General features: G+C 43.2%; 1 protein-coding gene across 2 annotated transcripts in view; it reads right to left on the bottom strand.

The window, feature by feature from the left end:
- DNAH7 (dynein axonemal heavy chain 7) overlaps window positions 1-18,685 on the bottom strand; it is a 498,098-nt gene that overhangs the window by 14,188 nt on the left and 465,225 nt on the right. For both annotated transcript variants that reach the window (XM_077448738.1, XM_077448739.1), the window contains 2 exons: window positions 17,135-17,312; window positions 6,400-6,503 (listed from right to left, as the gene is read on the bottom strand). In XM_077448738.1, coding sequence (XP_077304864.1) covers window positions 6,400-6,503; window positions 17,135-17,312 — 282 coding nt within the window. The remainder of the gene's footprint in view (window positions 1-6,399; window positions 6,504-17,134; window positions 17,313-18,685) is intronic.

The raw sequence follows: 18,685 nt of genomic DNA, 5'->3' as shown, positions 1-18,685 counted from the left end.
TGATATCACAGAGCTGGTCCAGGCTCGGGCAAGATTGTGACACTGGGGTTGGGATACGCCCACGTGCCTGGACCGACACCCTGCCCAGCTTCTCAGCGAGCTGCTGAGGGCCTGAGTTGGCAGCTCTCGCCCACTCCACAGCCCTGTTCTCCACTGGGAGAGGAGGGGGCAGAGCAGTGACTGGCAGTCAGCAGCTCTCTGCTAGGAGCTGTGAGAACCAAGCAATTTGAAGTGTTTGATCGCTTGGTTCTCAATGTTTGAGCCAGAGGGGGACAGATGCAGCATCCACCTAGGAAGGAGGCAGATAACTGCAAAAAACCCATACTTCTCTTTTAACTCCAGAGGTGACCTCCTACAGTACTTTTTTCTGCTATTAAATGTTTCTTAAAGTGGGGTACCCCCTAAAAAAAAAAAATTAAAAGTCAGCAGCTACAAATACTGCAGCTGCTGGCTTTTAATAATCGGACACTTACCTGTCCCGGGTTCCAGCGATGCGGGGGAACGAAGCCCCCCCCTCGCTCCCCGCTCCGCTCGCGGCGCCGTCATGCATACTGTGGGCACCCGGCTGTGGCTTCACAGCCGGGCACCCACTGCGCATGCGCGAGCGGCGCAGGGCGCCGTGATACGCCGTACAGTCACCTGGGACACGTGACAGGTCCCAGGTGAATGTGCGGCGCGAGGGGAAGTGATGTCACCAGCCCGGGCAATGAAGAAGGCAGACTACGAGGGACCCCCTAGCAACCGGTATTTAGAGGTGAGTAAAAATTTTTTTTTTTGCCAATTATTTTTTTTTGATTTTTTTTAAAGAATTTTAAGTAGTTTTATTTTTTGGGGGGCAACTCCACTTTAAGCTGCCCATACACTGATCAAAATTGAGCCAGTTTAGCTGAGACTGGCAAAACATGGAACGTGTTGGAAAATGTTCTTTTATCAGCTGTTGCACAATGTCCAGGAGGGAGGGGGGGGGGGGGGGGGTGGGATTTCACCATCCACTTTGTTTGTATGGAGAAAGTCTGTATATGTTATTTTTATTTAGCCCTCAGGCTGAACAAAAAAAATAATTACTGTAATAGCCATCTTTACTCCGGCAGTCAGCATTTAACCACTTGGCGACCAGCCCTCATCGTTATACAGCGGCAGGTTGCCATGTTCCCGCAAGAGAGATCTGCTGTACCTAGTGATGCGGAACAGCGATCTCTCTCCTCCTCCAGTCAGCCCAGCCCCCATACAGAGTTATAAACACTCCCAGGGAACACGTTTAATCCCTTGATCGCCCCCTTGTGTTAACCCCTTCCCTGACAGTGACATTTATACAGTAATCAGTGGCTATTTTTAGCTCTGATCGCTGTATAAATGTCAATGGTCCCAAAAAAAGTGTCCGATCTGTCTGCCGCAATGTCGCAGTCCCGCTAAAAATCGCAGAACACTGCCATTATTAGTAAAACCAAAATGCCATAAATATATCCTCTATTTTGTAGATGCTATAACGTTTGCGCTAATTGCGTTTTTTTTTTTTTTTTTTTTTACCAAAAATATGTAGAAGAATACATATTGGCCTAAACTGATGAAGAGATTTGTTTGTTTGTTTTTTTTATATTTTTAGGGCATATTTATTATAGCAAAAAGTAAAAAATATTGTTTTCTTTTCAAAATCGATGCTTTTTTTTTTCTTCTTTTTTTTATAGCGCAAAAGATAGAAACCGCGGAGATGATCAAATACCACCAAAAGAAAGCTCTATTTATGGGGAAAAACGGATGTTAAATTTGGGTACATCGTCGCACGACCGCGCAATTGTCAGTTAAAGCCAAGCAATGCCATATTGCAAAAAATGGTCTGGTCTTTAAGGGGGGAAATCTTCTGGCTTGTAAGTGGTTAACCTAGTTGCTCTGAGCCCAGGCTGTCATAGACCCACCCCAGCCTGTAATTAGGCAGTGCAAAGAGAAGCAGCACAGTGCTGAGCTCATCTTTCATTCACTCCAATTTTTCCTTCTAATCGCATGAACTGATTGACTTTTTTGGTACAGGGCCTACAGGAAGCTAATTGCCAGGTCATAGTCAGGGATTTGCTTGCATTAAAAAATAATACATTTAATTATGTATTATTATTACTGAGCTACATTAATTTGTGTTTTATATGTGCCTAAGGTTCAGCATGAAATATCAGAAACAGAATACCATGCCTTTGAGTAGATATCAATACTTACGCTGCAAAACAACATTATTCACTAAAGGCTACTACTGTTCTTTACCAATAATCAGACTGATTTAAGATCCATGAAGCTGTCAAATCTGTAAAAAAATCTGTCCTGGACATCATCATATATCAGAATGAAATATTGTAATTAGGTTGAATATCATCATTCCTCAGACTGAACATCATAATTGCCACTGATATTCTCTTCTGAGTCTGAATGTCATTATTCTTCAGACTGTATATTGTCATTTCTCAAACATCGTCGTACATCAGACTAAACATTACTCTTCCAGTGGAAGGTGCTGTCCGTTTACCATAAATTTGATTGATACGTGACCAGTAAATATGTCACTCGTCGGTACAAGTACTCAAGTTTGTATTTATGCATCATAGCATTGTGTGTAATTATTACTTGTCTGAGGTGGACAATTTAGGCACCATGCGGTGATAACGGCCTTTTTTTTATAATAGGTACCCAATGTGGACCTGAGCTTCAAAACTGAAAATGTTCTATCTAGAAAGGTTACTTGTGCTCAAGAAGAAGAGCCCTGAAAGATTTACCTGTTGTCTTGAATTCCTCCAAATAACCATCCATACACAGTTTGGCAGTGGGCTGAATAGAAGAAAGCAAAACTGATTCTGCCATCCACACAAACAAGATGGATGAAGGAATCCCCTCGGATATTTTACTAATCAATGGCTGTAGCTGCTGGTCACTGGAAAATTTTCCAACATGTTAACTGTAAAGTAATTTTTTTTTTTTTAAATAACAAACATGTTATACTTGCCTCCACTGTGCAGCTCATTTTGCACAGTGGTCCCGAACCTGCTCTTCTGGGGTCCCTCGGCGGCTGTCTCTGCTTCCTCCCGCAGGTACTTCTCATGTTCATGCAAGCTCCCTCGCATGGTGAGAAGCACCTGCGGGCGCGCTCCCGTGATACAGCCGGCGGCTATAGCCGCTCGCTGTATTACACTGCCCCGTCCCCCGGCGCTCCGCATCAGTGGATGTGATTGACAGCAGCGCGAGCCAATGGCTACGCTGCTTTCCATCCATCCACTCCAGCCAATCAGCTGCCAGGCTGAGTGGTGAAGAGGACGTCGGGGGCGAGCGTGGGATTTTCGAGGGGTCAGGTAAGTAAAAAGGGGGGACTGGAGGCGCAGGCAGTGTCAGATGTTTTTTCACCTTAATGCATTAAGGTGAAAAAACATTTACCTTTACAAACCCTTTAAGCGTAATGTGTAACAGTAGTAGATACCGGGTGCCTGGACAATGCCAACACTCTCTGAAATCTCAAAGACAGAAATCTTCTAGGCACTAAAGCTGCCTATACACCGGTTGAGTTTTGGCCATTTTCTGATGAACCAGATAAGTCTCGCATTGGATGCATCTATCAGCACTCTACCAACCAACATAATTTGACCCAAAAATCAAAGCAGCCCAGTGTATAATTCCTGATAAAATACTGGTCAATACAGCTGGAGATTCATACCTCCACTCAGGGCTGGTGCAAGGATTTTTGGCACCCTAGGCGAAACCTAATTTTGCCTCCCCCCCCCCATTGGCTCCACCCTGACTCCACCCCCTTTTCCCTGCCCATGTATACCCTACCTTTTTAATGAATTGCCCATCAAATGCAGCCTACCAGCACCCATTAATGAATGTTTGTTTGCTTTCATTCATTCGGGAGTCAGGACACAGACAGTCCTCCACTGCCGCTGTGCCCCTGACACTATGTGCGAATGGAGCAGTGGCTGCCTGCTAATGCTGAGACTTAGTGGCCTGGTGCCCAAGGCAGCAGTGCACTCTAGGCAGCTGCCTAATTTGCCCAGTGGAAGCACCGGCCCTGCCTCCACTATGTGTAATCTGGAGAGAATAAACCGTTTTATTTTTTTTTTCATTATTAGCGTATGCCCAGCTTAAGGAATCAAGGGCATCGCTGACAACAGCATTGCCTACTCTATAGGAAACTGTTTTTGGATAATTCTGCCATTTCCGCAGCTTATCTCAAAACCATCCGCACATCTGATGTCTTTTTTTTATCTTGAGTCATCACCTTCTATTTACTGCTACATAATATAACTACTTGATAAGCTGTTAAAAATGTGTTCATTCAAAAACAATTTCCACCCTGCTCCTTTGAATTTTCCCATTACTGTAGACGAAAATGAACATTGGTTTGACCCACTAATTATTAGAAACACATACACAATAACTTTCTTAGAACCTTCTTTTCCTAAGAATTTTCATTCAAAATTCTACCTATGGCCAGCTTTACACTTCGTTCTTTTTTTTTTTTTTTTTTCGAATGATGCAGTGGTGTACTGCGAACAAAAGGCAGCTCCAAGAGTAGATGGTCAATAACAAGTTAATGCTGCACTTTGAACACCTCAAAACACAATCATAAAAAAAAAAAAATCCTTGGATTACTACATGTCTTCACCTCCCAGATGGTCTTTCTCACTATGCTCCTGGACGCCAGATCTCCAGGGCCCTGCGACCGACTACACCCCCCCACCCCCTGTTTCTTCTATACTAGTTCCCTTTTTTTCTGCTGATCCCTTCTATTTCTTTTTTTCCCTCTTTCCTCCTTTCATTTTTACCTCTACCTTCTCATGCACTGATGCGTCATGTAATACTTCATTGGACAATCAGTACTGAAGCTGATCGCTCACTCCTGAGCTCAAGCTAAAAACCTGGTACACACTAAGTTTTTTTTTTTTTTTTTTTTTTTTTTTTATAGTTAGTACAGACCCGCTGTGCTTATGATCCAACATTAGTACAGCGATCTCCCCCACTGAGCTGTTGTGTTCTGACAGGGGGACGGCCCCCTGCCATTGGCTGAGAGTGCTGATCGGGAGCCGGGAGGCTGCTCGTTTTCCAGCATGCTCGTCCAACAGAAGCCAGCCAAATGGCCGACTTCAGTTGGACTGGCTGACATATACATTTCGGCCCATGTAGGGCCAGTACTGTTGACATAAGTATTTTTTCATTACTCTTTTGATATTCAGAAAAAAAAGATTAAATTGTGTGTTCTTATATAAGACTTCTACAATTATTGCTGAGATGAAGCATTGTATGCACACTTTGCTCAGTTTCTTCTTGAAACTCAATAAAAAATTATTGAGCAAGAAAAAAACACCCCTGAAACAAAATTAGTATAACCTAAAATGAAGGCCCTATCGCATAAAAGCTATCAAAAATTAATAAAAATACCACTCCTCCCCCTTAAACAAAACCATATATTTTTAAGCGGAACTTCACCTATAACAACTTTATAAAAAATAATGTTCTATAGCAAGGAACATACATTTTACATTTAATATTTACGCTACCAAAATTAGTGTTGGCTGTAAAATGCCTACAGCATTGCTCATGTTTCTTCTTGCTGAAGGCTCAATTTTGCTGAATCCCAGAGGTTCTGAGCAGCAGTAATCGTAAAACGAAATTAAGCCAATCGATTTAACGGTTTCAAAAAAAGTTACATTCCTGAAAAGCCAGAATAGCCAACTGTCACATTTGCTTGTGTCCTTAACCAAACTGTCAAACCATTCAAATGGTTGGTGTCATAACTGTTCACATGCAGTTGCAGATCAAACAGAGGCAGCTTTCTTGGCTGAACAGAGGAAGGCTTAATTCAGCTTTAAGGCTGTCAGCATTTCAGCCTCTACAAACCCAGCAGTGCCTAAAAATAGAGAGCAACTGAGCATATGCACAGCAAGATGAGACAGTGTATTACTGTATTTTAAACAGTATAGACACTAATTTTTTATGTTGTACATAGCTATACCTGCAAAAGGGGCCAGCCTGAAGTGATCTAGCAGGACTTAATTTTCTGACTAAGGTCCACTTTAAGAGAAAGCCTTGCAGCAAGAAAAAAATAGCTATATATAGGTAATAGCTGACCTCAAATCAATCATGAAATAAAGTTAGACAAGTCCCCCCCCCCCCCCCCCAAAAAAAAAAACAGCAATGGGGTTGTTTTCCCAAAGAACTAGCAATCAGAATTAAAGTACAGTTTAATAATTGACCCTGTTCTCTCCTATACAGTTTGTCCGCTTCCCCTATCCTTTCCCTACAGCATCTTATTAAGGCAGCCCCCCCCCCTCTCTTTTATAGTGATAGGGCTGGCTTATCAAATAGCCCCCTGATGCATTCAAAAGAGAAAAATACACAAATTAATTCTAAATAAAACAGGATACCTACCACAGGTACTGTGTCGTAGAGGGTTTTTGGGTAAGATTCTCCTAGCCTCTTTGTTTTTCTGTTCCAACGCGCTCCATCAAGAAACAATCCGTGAATATAAACACCTGCAATTTAAAATGCAGGTTTGAATAAGGGACAAACAAGAAAAAGGAAGATGTTTATGAACAAACATGCATTTTGCAATTCATGATATAATCTTTTAGATAAAGTGTAGTGATCACCTACTGGGTGGAAGACAGGTGGCCCATAAACTTTTCCCCTTGTACTATTTTGTTATGGGCACTTGGGGGTGCCAATCAGTAATTTGTATCAGTGCTTAGGAGATATATCCTCCTTTTGGGAAACCCCTCTTATACCTCCCCACAAAGGCTGAAGGGCACACAGGCTGGCTATAACAGCAAGGTATTCAGGTATGCTGACCTTTGACATGGGATTGATGTGTACAGTTAATGTCCCAAAGAACCCTTTATAGATATACCCATTAGTTCTATCAAAAGACACTGAGAAACTGCCATGACAATCCATCATAAAAAGCAAGGCAGTTGTTTTTTGCCTTTATAAGTTTGGAGGAATTGTTAATATAAAGTATAACTACACTACATGTCCATAAACCCTGACAGATTAGGACTTGTGTAAATGTCTGAGCCCACCGTAGCCTTTAAACTGTACTTGCTAACCTAAACAGGATATAATTAACCCTGTAAGTGGCAGGTGGCCGAGATCAGATGGCCTATTAAATGACCATCAATAAAAGCCTTTAGTATCTACACTATTCTGTCTGTGTCAGGATGATCTAATGATTCAGATATAGTTGTTGAATCAAAAGTTGGAATGGCGACATGTGCACGGACATATAACTTATATAAATTGGTTGAAAAATATATAAATATCTTTTTCTTTTACAATGTTCACAAAAATATAACCTCAGCAGTGTTACTAATCATTTCTGGTAAGGGTGGCCCTTTGGAATCCTTTAGAATGTGTGGGAAAAAAAATGTGTGTATTCATACAAGGTTTTTTTCCAATGGGAATGTGGTGGTACACACCTCCAGCACGGAAAGTACAGTGGTGTGAAAAAGTGTTTGCCCCCTTCCTCATTTCCTGTTCCTTTGCATGTTTGTCACACTTAAGTGTTTCGGAACATCAAACCAATTTAAACAATAGTCAAGGACAACACAAGTAAACACAAAATGCAATTTGTAAATGAAGGTGTTTATTATTAAAGGTGAAAAAAAATCCAAACCATCATGGCCCTGTGTGAAAAAGTGATTGCCCCCCTTGTTAAAACATACTATAACTGTGGTTGTCCACACCTGAGTTCAATTTCTCTAGCCACACCCAGGCCTGATTATTGCCACACCTGTTCACAATCAAGGCATCACTTAAATAGGAGCTGCTTGACACAGTAAGGTCCACCAGAAGATCCTTAAAAGCTACACATCATGCCGAGACCCAAAGAAATTCAGGAACAATTGAGAAAGAAAGTAATTGAGATCTATCAGTCTGGAAAGGGTTATAAAGCCATTTCCAAAGCTTTGGGAATCCAGCGAACCACAGTAAGAGCCATTATCCACAAATGGCGAAGACATGGAACAGTGGTGAACCTTCCCAGGAGTGGCCGGCCGCCCAAAATTACCCCAAGAGCGCAGCAACGACTCATCCAAGAGGTCACAAAAGACCCCACAACAACGTCCAAGGAACTGCAGGTCTCACTTGCCTCAGTTAAGGTCAGCGTTCATGCCTCCACCATCAGGAAAAGACTGGGCAAAAATGGCCTGCATGGCAGAGTTCCAAGGAAAAAACCGCTGCTGAGCAAAAAGAACATCAAAGCTCGTCTCAATTTCTCCACAACACATCTTGATGATCCCCAAGACTTTTGGGACAACATTCTGTGGACCGATGAGACAAAAGTGGAACTCTTTGGAAGGTGTGTGTCCAAGTATATCTGGCGTAGAAGGAACACTGCATTTCATAAAAAGAACATTATACCAACAGTAAAATATGGTGGTGGTAGTGTGATGGTCTGGGGCTGTTTTGCTGCTTCAGGACCTGGAAGACTTGCCGTGATAAAAGGAACTATGAATTCTGCTGTCTACCAAGAGATCCTGAAGGAGAATGTCCGACCATCTGTTCGTGTACTCAAGCTGAAACGAACTTGGGTTCTGCAGCAGGACAATGATCCTAAACACACCAGCAAGTCCACCACCGAATGGCTGAAGAAAAACAAAATGAAGACTTTGGAGTGGCCTAGCCAAAGTCCTGACCTAAATCCTATTGAGATGTTGTGGTATGACCTTAAAAAGGCCGTTCATGCTCGAAAACCCTCTAATGTAACTGAATTAGGACAATTCTGCAAAGATGAGTGGGCCAAAATTCCTCCAGGACGCTGTAAAAGCCTCATTGCACGTTATCGCAAACGCTTGGTTGCAGTTGTTGCTGCTAAGGGTGGCCCAACCAGTTATTAGGTTTAGGGGGCAATCACTTTTTCACACAGGGCCATGATGGTTTGGATTTTTTTTCACCTTTAATAATAAACACCTTCATTTACAAATTGCATTTTGTGTTTACTTGTGTTGTCCTTGACTATTGTTTAAATTGGTTTGATGTTCCGAAACACTTAAGTGTGACAAACATGCAAAGGAACAGGAAATGAGGAAGGGGGCAAACACTTTTTCACACCACTGTATGTACTGGCATTGCAGGGGGCTCTATTGTAGATAGCAGGATCTACTGTTTTGGGGGAGGTCTATTGTTTTTGGCTACTGAAGGGTCTATTGATGCTGGGGATTTACTGTTGCCAAGGGGGCCTCTTTTTGCTGGGTTGGATCTATTTTTTCTAGTGGGGCATCTTATGTTGCTGCTGGGGTGGGGCATGTTGTTGCTGGATAGGATCTATTGTTGCTGGGGTGATTAATGTTGCTGGGGTGGGATCTATTTTTGGTAGAGTTGTCTATTGGGAGAAAAGTAGTGGGCTGGGACAAGAGGCAGTGCTTGGAAGTTGATTGGGGGCAGGGACAATGGATGACTCAAGAGACAGGGGGAGAGAAAAAAAATCCCGTTCTGCCACCCTAACAGCCCTGGCCTGTTGGGCATGGCCTCCAAAGACCTTTGCAAGTATGCTGTGATATCGGGCACTGAACTGTCAATAGCAAATCCTTTAAGTCCTGTAAATTGCAAGGTGTGGCCTCCGTGTTACAGATTAGTTCTTTCAGCACATCCCACAGATGCTGGATGGAGTGAGATCTGGAGAATTTGGATGCCAAGTCAAGACCTCAAACTCATTGTGGTGTTCCTTAAACCATTCTTGAACCCTTTTTGCAGTGTGTCAGGAAGCATTATCCTGCTGAAAGAGGTGACTGCCATCAGATAATACTGTTCTCATGCAAGGGTTTACTTGATCAGTAACAATGTTTGGGTAAGTGGTAATATCCATATGAATAGCAGGACCTAGTGTTTCCTAGTTGAACATTGCCCAAAGCATTCCATTGCCTCCGTCGGCTTGCCTCCTTCCCATAGTGCATCCTGGTGCCACCTCTTCCCCGGATAAGTGATGTACACACACCAGGCCATCCACATGAAGTAAAAGAAAATGTGATTCATCAGGCGAGGCCATCTCCCATTGCTCGGTTGGCCAGTTTTGATGCTCACATGCCCAGTGTAGACGTGTTTTGCTGTGGACAAGGGTCAGCATGGGTTCTCTGACAAGTCTGCAGCTACACAGCTCTATACACAAACTGCAATGCCCATTTTTCTGCATTCAATACATCAACGTTGTTGACAACATGTTCACTTGCTGGGAAATATATTTCACCAACTTTCAGATGCCATTGTAACAAGATAATCAATGTTATTCATTTTACCTGCCAGTGGGTTGAATGAAAAAAAAAAAAAACTAGTAGTGTGTACAAAGCTTTAAAAAGAGCTGACAATGACAGCTTGGATTTGGATTGGAATAGCAAATTAGTATGACTTGATGTAGTGTGTTTCGATACATCTGTACTGGCTGTTAGTATCCACAATCCTTATTATGTTCTATGTTGAATTTCTAGTCCACTTTGTAATTTGCATTTTAAAAAATAATTCATTTTTAATGGGCAACAAAAATTGCATTTTAGGTGCTTTTCAGGCAAAGATTTTTGACAATGTGACGATTTGTTTGTAAGTATGTAACTAAAGAATTTTGTTGGTGCTGCCAAGCTTGGAATCCTAAGATCCCACTTTGTACATAAAAATATGCAATCACTTCGCCATTTAGGTTTCTTCATTAGGATTGTTTTACCTAATTAACCACTTAAGGACCGCCGCATGGCAATGTACGTCGGCAGAATGGCACCGACAGGCACAAGCACGTACATGTACATGCTTGCCTTCCAGCAGGTGGGGGGTCTGATCGGACCACCCCCCGGTGGATGCGGTGGTCCGTTTCGCTTCAGGAGCGATCCGGGAGCTAGGTACCCCCATATACTACCAATAACGGTTTTAACCCCCTGATTGCCCCTAGTTAACCCTTTCACCCCCTTTTGGCAGTGTCACTAAGCGATCGTTTTTCTGATCGCTGCATTAGTGTCACTGGTGCCGCCAGGTAGCTAGTTATTTTTTTAGGTTCACCGCCAGGTTTTTATAGCGCTAGGTACCCCCATATACTACCCAATAACGGTTTTAATGCCCTGATTGCCCCTAGTTAACCCTTTCACCCCCTTTTGGCAGTGTCACTAAGCAATCGTTTTTCTAATCGCTGCATTAGTGTCACTGGTGCCGCTAGGTAGCTAGTTATTTTTTTAGGTTCACCGCCAGGTTTTTATAGCGCTAGGTACCCCGATATACTACCCAATAATGGTTTTAACCCCCTGATTGCCCCTAGTTAACCCTTTCACCAGCGATCACCGTATAAGTGCCACTGGTGCCGCTGGTTAGCCAGTTAGTTATTTAGGTTCCCCGTTTAGGTTTTTATATAGCGTCAGGGACCCCCATATACTACCTAATCAAGATTTTAACCCCCTGATTGCCCCAAGTTAACTCTTTCACCATTGATCACCGTATAAGTGTTGCGGGTGACTGGTTAGTTGGCTTTTTATAGCATCAGGGCACCCACAAATAAAGGTTTAACCCCCTGATCACCCGGCGGGTGATATCAATTAGGTTTTAGGGTCAGGGTCTGCGTTGCCCCAGGCAGCGCTAGGTTAGTGCCAGTACCACTAACACCCACGCGCAAAGCATAACCTCCCGTAGTGGTATAGTATCTGATCTGATCTATACTAGCGTCCCCAGCAGTTTAGGGTTCCAAAAAAACGCATTGTTAGCGGGATCAGCAGAGATACCTGCTAGCACCTGCGTTTTGCCCCTCGGCCCAGCCCACCCAAGTGCAGTATCGATCAATCACTGTCACTTACAAAACATATAACTGCAGCATTCGCAGAGTCTGGCCTGATCCCTGCGATCACTAACAGTTTTTTTTGGAAACGTTTTATATTTAAATCCTGAACGCGGTGCTTGGTTTTCGGGGTCCTGTACGTGGCTAGGCTCCCAAAAAGTCCCCCACGTGTGGTATCCCCGTACTCGGGAGAAGCAGCAGAATTTATTTTGGGGTGTAATTTCACTTATGCCCATAGGATGTGTGAGCAATATATCATTTAGTGACAACTTTGTGCAAAAAAAAAAGTTTGTAATATTCCCGCAACTTGTGGCAAAATATTAATTATTTCATGGACTCAACATGCCTCTCAGTAAATAGCTTGGGGTGTCTACTTTCCAAAATTGTGTCATTTGGGGGGTTTTGTGCTATTATGGCATTTTATGGCCTTCAAAACTGTGATAGGTAGTGAGGAGTGAAATCAAAAATTTGCACCCTTAGAAATCCTGAAGGCAGTGATTGGTTTTTGGGGTGCCGTACGCGGCTAGACTCCCAAAAAGTCCCACATATGTGATATCCCCGTACTCAGGAGAAGCAGCAGAATATATAACCATGGCATGTGTGAGCAATATATCATTTAGTGACAACTTTTTGTAAACTTTTTTTTTTTTGTGTCATTATTCAATCACTGGGACAAAAAAAAAAATATTCAATGAGCTCAACATGCCCCTCAGCAATTTCCTTGGGGTGCCTACTTTCCAAAATAGGGTAATTTGGGGAGGTTTGTACTGCCCAGCCATTTTAGCACGTCAAGAAATGAGATGGGCAGTCATAAATTAAAAGCTGTGTAAATTCCAGAAAATGTACTCTAGTTTGTAGACGCTATAACTTTAGTGCAAACCAATAAATATACACTTATTGACATTTTTTTTACTAAAGACATGTGGCTGAATACATTTTGGCCTAAATGTATGACTAAAATTTAGTTCATTCGATTTTTCTTATAACAAAAAGTAGAAAATATATCTTTTTTTTTTTTTAAATTTCAGTCTTTTTCCTTTTATATCGTAAAAAATAAATATCGCAGAGGCAATGAAATACCATCAAAAGAAAGCTCTATTTGTGGGAAGAAAAGGACGCAAATTTCGTTTGGGTACAACATTGCATGACCGCGCAATTGCCAGTTAAAGCAGTGCAGTGCGAAATTGTAAAAAGACCTCTGGTCCTTAGGCTGACAATTGGTCCGGGGCTGAAGTGGTTAATGAAATGTGGGCATACCTCTTTGATTCACTGTATGTTGTTTTAGTATTTATTTTTTTATGCATCAGTACGCAGCCCGCCTAATCATCTCGTCGCCATGCTTGTGGTGTAGTCCAACCGACTTGAGTCTGAAATGTTTTCGTAACTCATAAACCGCTGGCGGGGCTGCTGCGCCATCATATGCATTCCATTTTCTCTCTTTTTTTTTTTCCTTTATTTAATCTCTCTCTATTATTATTATTATTATTATTATTATACAAAGTTTTCCATTTACCCACACTTATCTTATATTGCCCTTTTCATCTTTCCCATGACTATATACGCTTAACTTGCCTCCCCACCCATCTCTCTCTCTCTCTCTCTCTCTCTCTCTCTCTCTCTCTCTCTCCCCTCCCCCCCCTCTCTCCCCCCCTCACTCTCAATCTCTCTCTCCCCTCCTCTCTCTCCCCCCCTCTCTCTCTCTCCCCCCTCTCTCTCCCCCCCTCTCTCTCTCTCTCCCCCCCCTCTCTCTCCCCCCCTCTCTCTCTCTCCCCCCCCTCTCTCTCCCCCCCCTCTCTCTCTCTCCCCCCCTCTCTCTCTCCCCCCCCTCTCTCTCTCTCCCCCCCTCTCTCTCTCTCTCTCCCCTCTCTCTCTCTCTCCCCTCTCTCTCTCTCTCTCCCCTCTCTCTCTCCCAACTCCACTTCTCCCTCTAGGTCTCTCCCATTTTTAGGTGTTCTATTGTCTTTTTAAATTCCAACCATCTTCCCCATATGCCATGAAAAGCTTCCAAATGGTCTTCACTCCTGTATATTGTTTCCTCCATTGATCTTAGCCAGTCTATTTGTTTTAGGATTTAGTATTCTGGATTGACATAAAATACATTACTATCATTTACTATCCAGCAAGACTTAACATTTTTATACATGTTTACTTCTCTTTTTTTCTAGTGACAGGCTTGCCTGAAGCTCAAGAGCAAAAAAGCCAGAAGGTTTGTGACCTTTGGCATCAATGCTTTAAATTGTCAGATGTGTGAAACAGGAAGTTACTTATTGCAGTTTGTTTCACTGTTTTTTCAGTTCCAATATGTTTTACTTGATAGGGATGATGCAACAAACACCAGGAATCTGGAGCGATTAGGCTCCTTTCACACAGCGCGGAGTCTGTTGCAATCAATGGGATCTGTGACCTAGACATGCCCATGGCTAGACGGGTGTAAATGGACACAAGTCCATTTTACACCCACATTTCCATGGGGTTTCATGTACTGTACTTTCAGATCAGGTCTACAGGAAAAAATGACAGGAGGTCCTCATCAAAACACCTGTGTGTAAGGGGGTTTTACATTAAAGTTTTTTGCTTCCTTTTTTTTGTATCTTCAGAAGTTACTCTGATATTTTAAATACAAGTAGTGCTTGGCAGAGCACTGCTATAAAAGAGAAGTATGGCCAAAGCTTTTTTCCCCCTACTTCTCTTGTGGGTTAAAAAGTGTACTTGTGCCCTCCTGTGACCCAAAACCAGCTGACGGCAGGTTAAAGCCTGCTGTCGGCTAATGTCAAGGAGCCAGGCTCTGGAGAGATCCCGACTATGTCGGGATCCACCCAGATGAATGCTTGGCAGTTGGTTTAGCCTCTCAGTGCTCCACTGAGAGCTTGAGCCATCTGCTTCCGCCCCCACCCCAGCAGAGCATAGAGCTGTGAATGAGTCACTGCTCTCTGCTCAAAGCACACCGAGAACTGAGAGTTCAGTGGTCATGTGATCGCTCAGTTCACAGTCTTAAGGCCAATGAGAGACAGCTGCAGAATTACAATGATGAGTTATGTATGTTTGTTTTTTTCCATTCCCACACTTCTCTTTTAATGAAAAAAAAGGTGCAGAAATTAAATTACTTTCCAGTCTGAAAAGACCATGGTATATATCTTGTCAAGTGACAGATTCTGCTAAGCATCTGTCATTTTGTTTATTTCACATACTCCCCATCTAGCTGGAAAGGTTTCATTTTTGGATTTGCAGGGATGCTGGGGCCACATAATAGTTTAAAAGTAAACAAAAAGTAAGAAAGACCATGTAAATTGGCATTGCCTGTGAACATGAACACAAGCCTTGATCTGCTTTATACAACGCTGCATCCTGTCCTAGGCCGACACGGCACAGGGAAGCACTTTGCAGGGGGGCAGCATGGAAAGAGTCCCCGACCGGCTTACACTGTTTTTTTACCATCCCTGTCCCACTGCAGAGATTTCTCTTCGCTTCCTGCCCCATAGCCAAACAGGAAGTGAGAGGAAATCTATGTAAACTAAGGGAATCCATTGCCCCGGCCCTCCCAGGCCCTCAGAACTAGTGATCCCACTTGTAAATTTCAGGGCGGGTCTTAACCACTTCAATACCAGGCACTTAGACACCTTCCTGCCCAAGCCAATTTTCAGCTTTCAGCTCTGTAGCAATTTGCATGACAATTGCGTGGTCATACAACACTATACCCAAACAAATTTTTTATCATTTTGTTCCCAGAAATAGAGGTTTCTTTTGGTGGTATTTGATCACGTCTGTGATTTTTATTTTTTGTGCAACAAATAAAAAAAGACCGAACATTTTAAAAAAGAACAAGTTTTTCTTTGTTTCTGTTAACATTTTTTGTAAAGAAGTACGTTTTCTTCTTCAATGATGGGCACTGATACGGCTGCACTGATGGGTACCGATGAGGTGGCACCAATTAGGTGGTACTGATGAGGTGGCACTGGTATCTAGCACTGATGGGCACTCATAGGTGGCACTGATGGGCACTCATAGGTGGCACTGATGGGTACTTATGGGTGGCACTGCTGGACACTGATGGGTGGCACTGCTGGACACTGAAGGGTGGCACTGATGACACTGGTACATGAGTGTGCCAGTCAGTGCCCATTTGTGGGCACTGACTGGCACAGATTGGGCATCATTTGCACATATGGATGGCCAGGGGGTACATACCTGGCCATCCACATGTTGCCCACTTCTCTGGTGGTCCTAGTGGAGTCCCTGGTGGTCCAGTGTGGCATCTGAGGGGGGTCTGCGCTGATAAACAATCAGTGCAGACCCCTCCTGTCAGAAGAGCCGCCGATCGGCTCTCCTCTACTCGTGTCTGTCAGACGCGAGTGAGAAAAAGCCGATCACAGGCTTTTCCTGTTGACATCATGATCAGCTGTGATTGGACATGGCTGATCACGTGGCAAAGAGCCTCCGCCGGAGGCTCTTTCCCGAGAGCAGTGTAGCGGTGTGTCAGACTGACACACCGCTCCACCGATCGCCGCGATGCGCGCCCCCACAAGCGCGCGGCGGCATGTTATCCTGAAGGACGTCATATGACGCCCAGTCAGGATAACAAAACCACCGCCCGGCCGTCATTCTGCTATAGGCCAGGCGGGAAGTGGTTAAATAGCATGGGGTGTGGCCTTGACAGAAAGGGGTAGGTCATATTTAAATTAGGGGGTGCATGGATTTTTGTCAAACCTACCCTGTTTCCCCTAAAATAAGACCTAGTGTGATTGTCGGTGATAGCTGCAATAAAAGCCCTACCCCCCAAATAAGCCCTAGTTAAAGTCCTTGTAGGTCTTCTTTTCAGGGTAGGGCTTATTTTTGAGGAAACAGAGTAGGGCTTATTTGGGTGGTAGGGCTTATATTGCAGCCAACACCGACAATCACGCTAGGTCTTATTTTAGGGGAAACAGGGTAGGGCAGCACAAAACCTAAATACACTACTGGCTCTATACTTTCTACAGGTAGGACATCTATCATTACATCCAAACTGTACTGGAAATTGTAGATCATCTTTTGCTCTCTGGATTTCAAATTGAGAAGTGCATATGGGTTTAAATTGTAACTTATTGTGTTTCAAACATTTGCATGAAAGTTAAAGGGAGATAGGCCAGCAATTGTCCATTATACTGTACATATACACAAGTATTTTTTTCTTTTTATATATTAATAATAACAATACACAGTCCTAGCAAGAGGAAAAGAAAGAGCAGATTGGTTGCTAAAAGGGAAGTAACAAACATTCTGCCGACACACGATACCTACAGTATGCATCAAAGTTCTTGGAAAGTCCGCCAGAAAATTTTGGTGGTTTTCTCCTGTACTCACTGATATATAAAAGCAGCAATGACTTACCGTCCTCGGGTGCATGTTTGTATTCTTTATCTTCTAAAACTTCAAAGTCAAAGCCCAGCAAGTCAATTGGGATTGTGTATTTGCGAGCATAATTTTGCTGAGCACCTGTCAGGAATGCTTGTGTGAAGAAAAAGCCTGACAACCAAAACATGGGGGGAGTTCCATTTTCATACCAATCCTGTATTAACAAAAAAAAAAAAAAAACGGAGTACACAGATTTGGTAATCTTCGATTTTTGTTGGTATATAATCCATACACAGCAATGTACACATTCATGCTGTCAAGTGTCAGTCATTTATGTAAAATAATGCATAAATAGCAATAATAATGTATAATACAATAATGTAGAAGGGAGTCTAGGCATAGACCACATTTAGAGGTCACAGATGGTACAAGAGACTGCTGGAAACTGCACCATGTTAAGAGGTTGTTGGCAGGTTTTTCTTAGAGACTGCTTTAAACAGCTAGGCCAGTGATGGCAAACCTTGGCACCCCAGATGTTTTGGAACTACATTTCCCACGATGCTCACGCACTTTGCAATGTAGCTGTGCATCATGGGAAATGTAGTTCCAAAACATCCGGGGTGCCGAGGTTCGCCATCACTGATAGGCTCATGGCACATTGGCGATTCTGTAGTTAGGTTTAACAGTTGCAGAATCGCTCTCTTCAGTGTTTTTGTTGCTGGAAAAAATTTATTGCGGTCAATGAAAGGTCTGTGTTGCTAAATTTCCAAGTGATGCTCAGTTGCTGAGGAATTCACTATTTGCAGTGTTTGGAGCTAAAGAGAGAATCACCTATCTTCAGTAGCTATCCATGTCTGTTGATGATCATGAAATACCTGTGATTTGTAGCTGCAGAGATAAGCATTGTAGCCAGCTACACCAGCAACTCTATAGCCAGAGGAAATAGGGAGAGAGATCTATAGATGCTACAAATGTGCTGATGTTACATGGCCCTTAAAGTACCATTACACACACTACTTCATCCAGTGGGCCTCACTCAGAGTTCTACTTTAGACTAGAGCAGGGGTATTAAATTAAAATTTGTGGAGGTCTGATTAGTACAATTTTCTTCTGGCCGAGGTCTGAATCGCAGTTTTATGCGATGACTCAAATTCTTTACATCCCAGCCCAGGTGTGCAGGCCTGACAGTCCATTCATTTGAATGGGCTGTTGTGCCTGCGTTTTCTGCTGGGTAAAAGTCCTGGCCCCTTTTTAAAAATGCAGCCGCATGGAAACTGCATGGTGCGTTTGTACCGTGCAATTTCCATGTGCGGGAAATTGCACCCTGCATTTCAGTGCATTTAAGAGTCAATGGTACCCCTACACGTTTTCTGTGCAGTACCTCATTTTGTGTGCAGTTGCTTGTCCCCTTCACATCTTCCCCACCACAGCACTGCCCCCTTCACATATCACCCCACAAAGTATTGCCTCTTCACATATCACCCCCACACAGTATTGCCCCCTTCACATATCACCCCACACAGTATTGCCCCTTCACATATCACCCCACACTGTATTGCCCCTTTCATATATCACCCCACACAGTAT

This window comes from Lithobates pipiens, unplaced genomic scaffold (assembly GCF_037356315.1).
Source record: "Lithobates pipiens isolate NorthernLeopardFrog02 unplaced genomic scaffold, aLitPip1_a1.2 Scaffold_22, whole genome shotgun sequence".
In the NCBI taxonomy this organism is placed as follows: Eukaryota; Metazoa; Chordata; class Amphibia; order Anura; family Ranidae; genus Lithobates; species Lithobates pipiens.
Note: the sequence above shows the minus strand (reverse complement) of the source record. Positions and strands in the feature narration are given on the sequence as shown.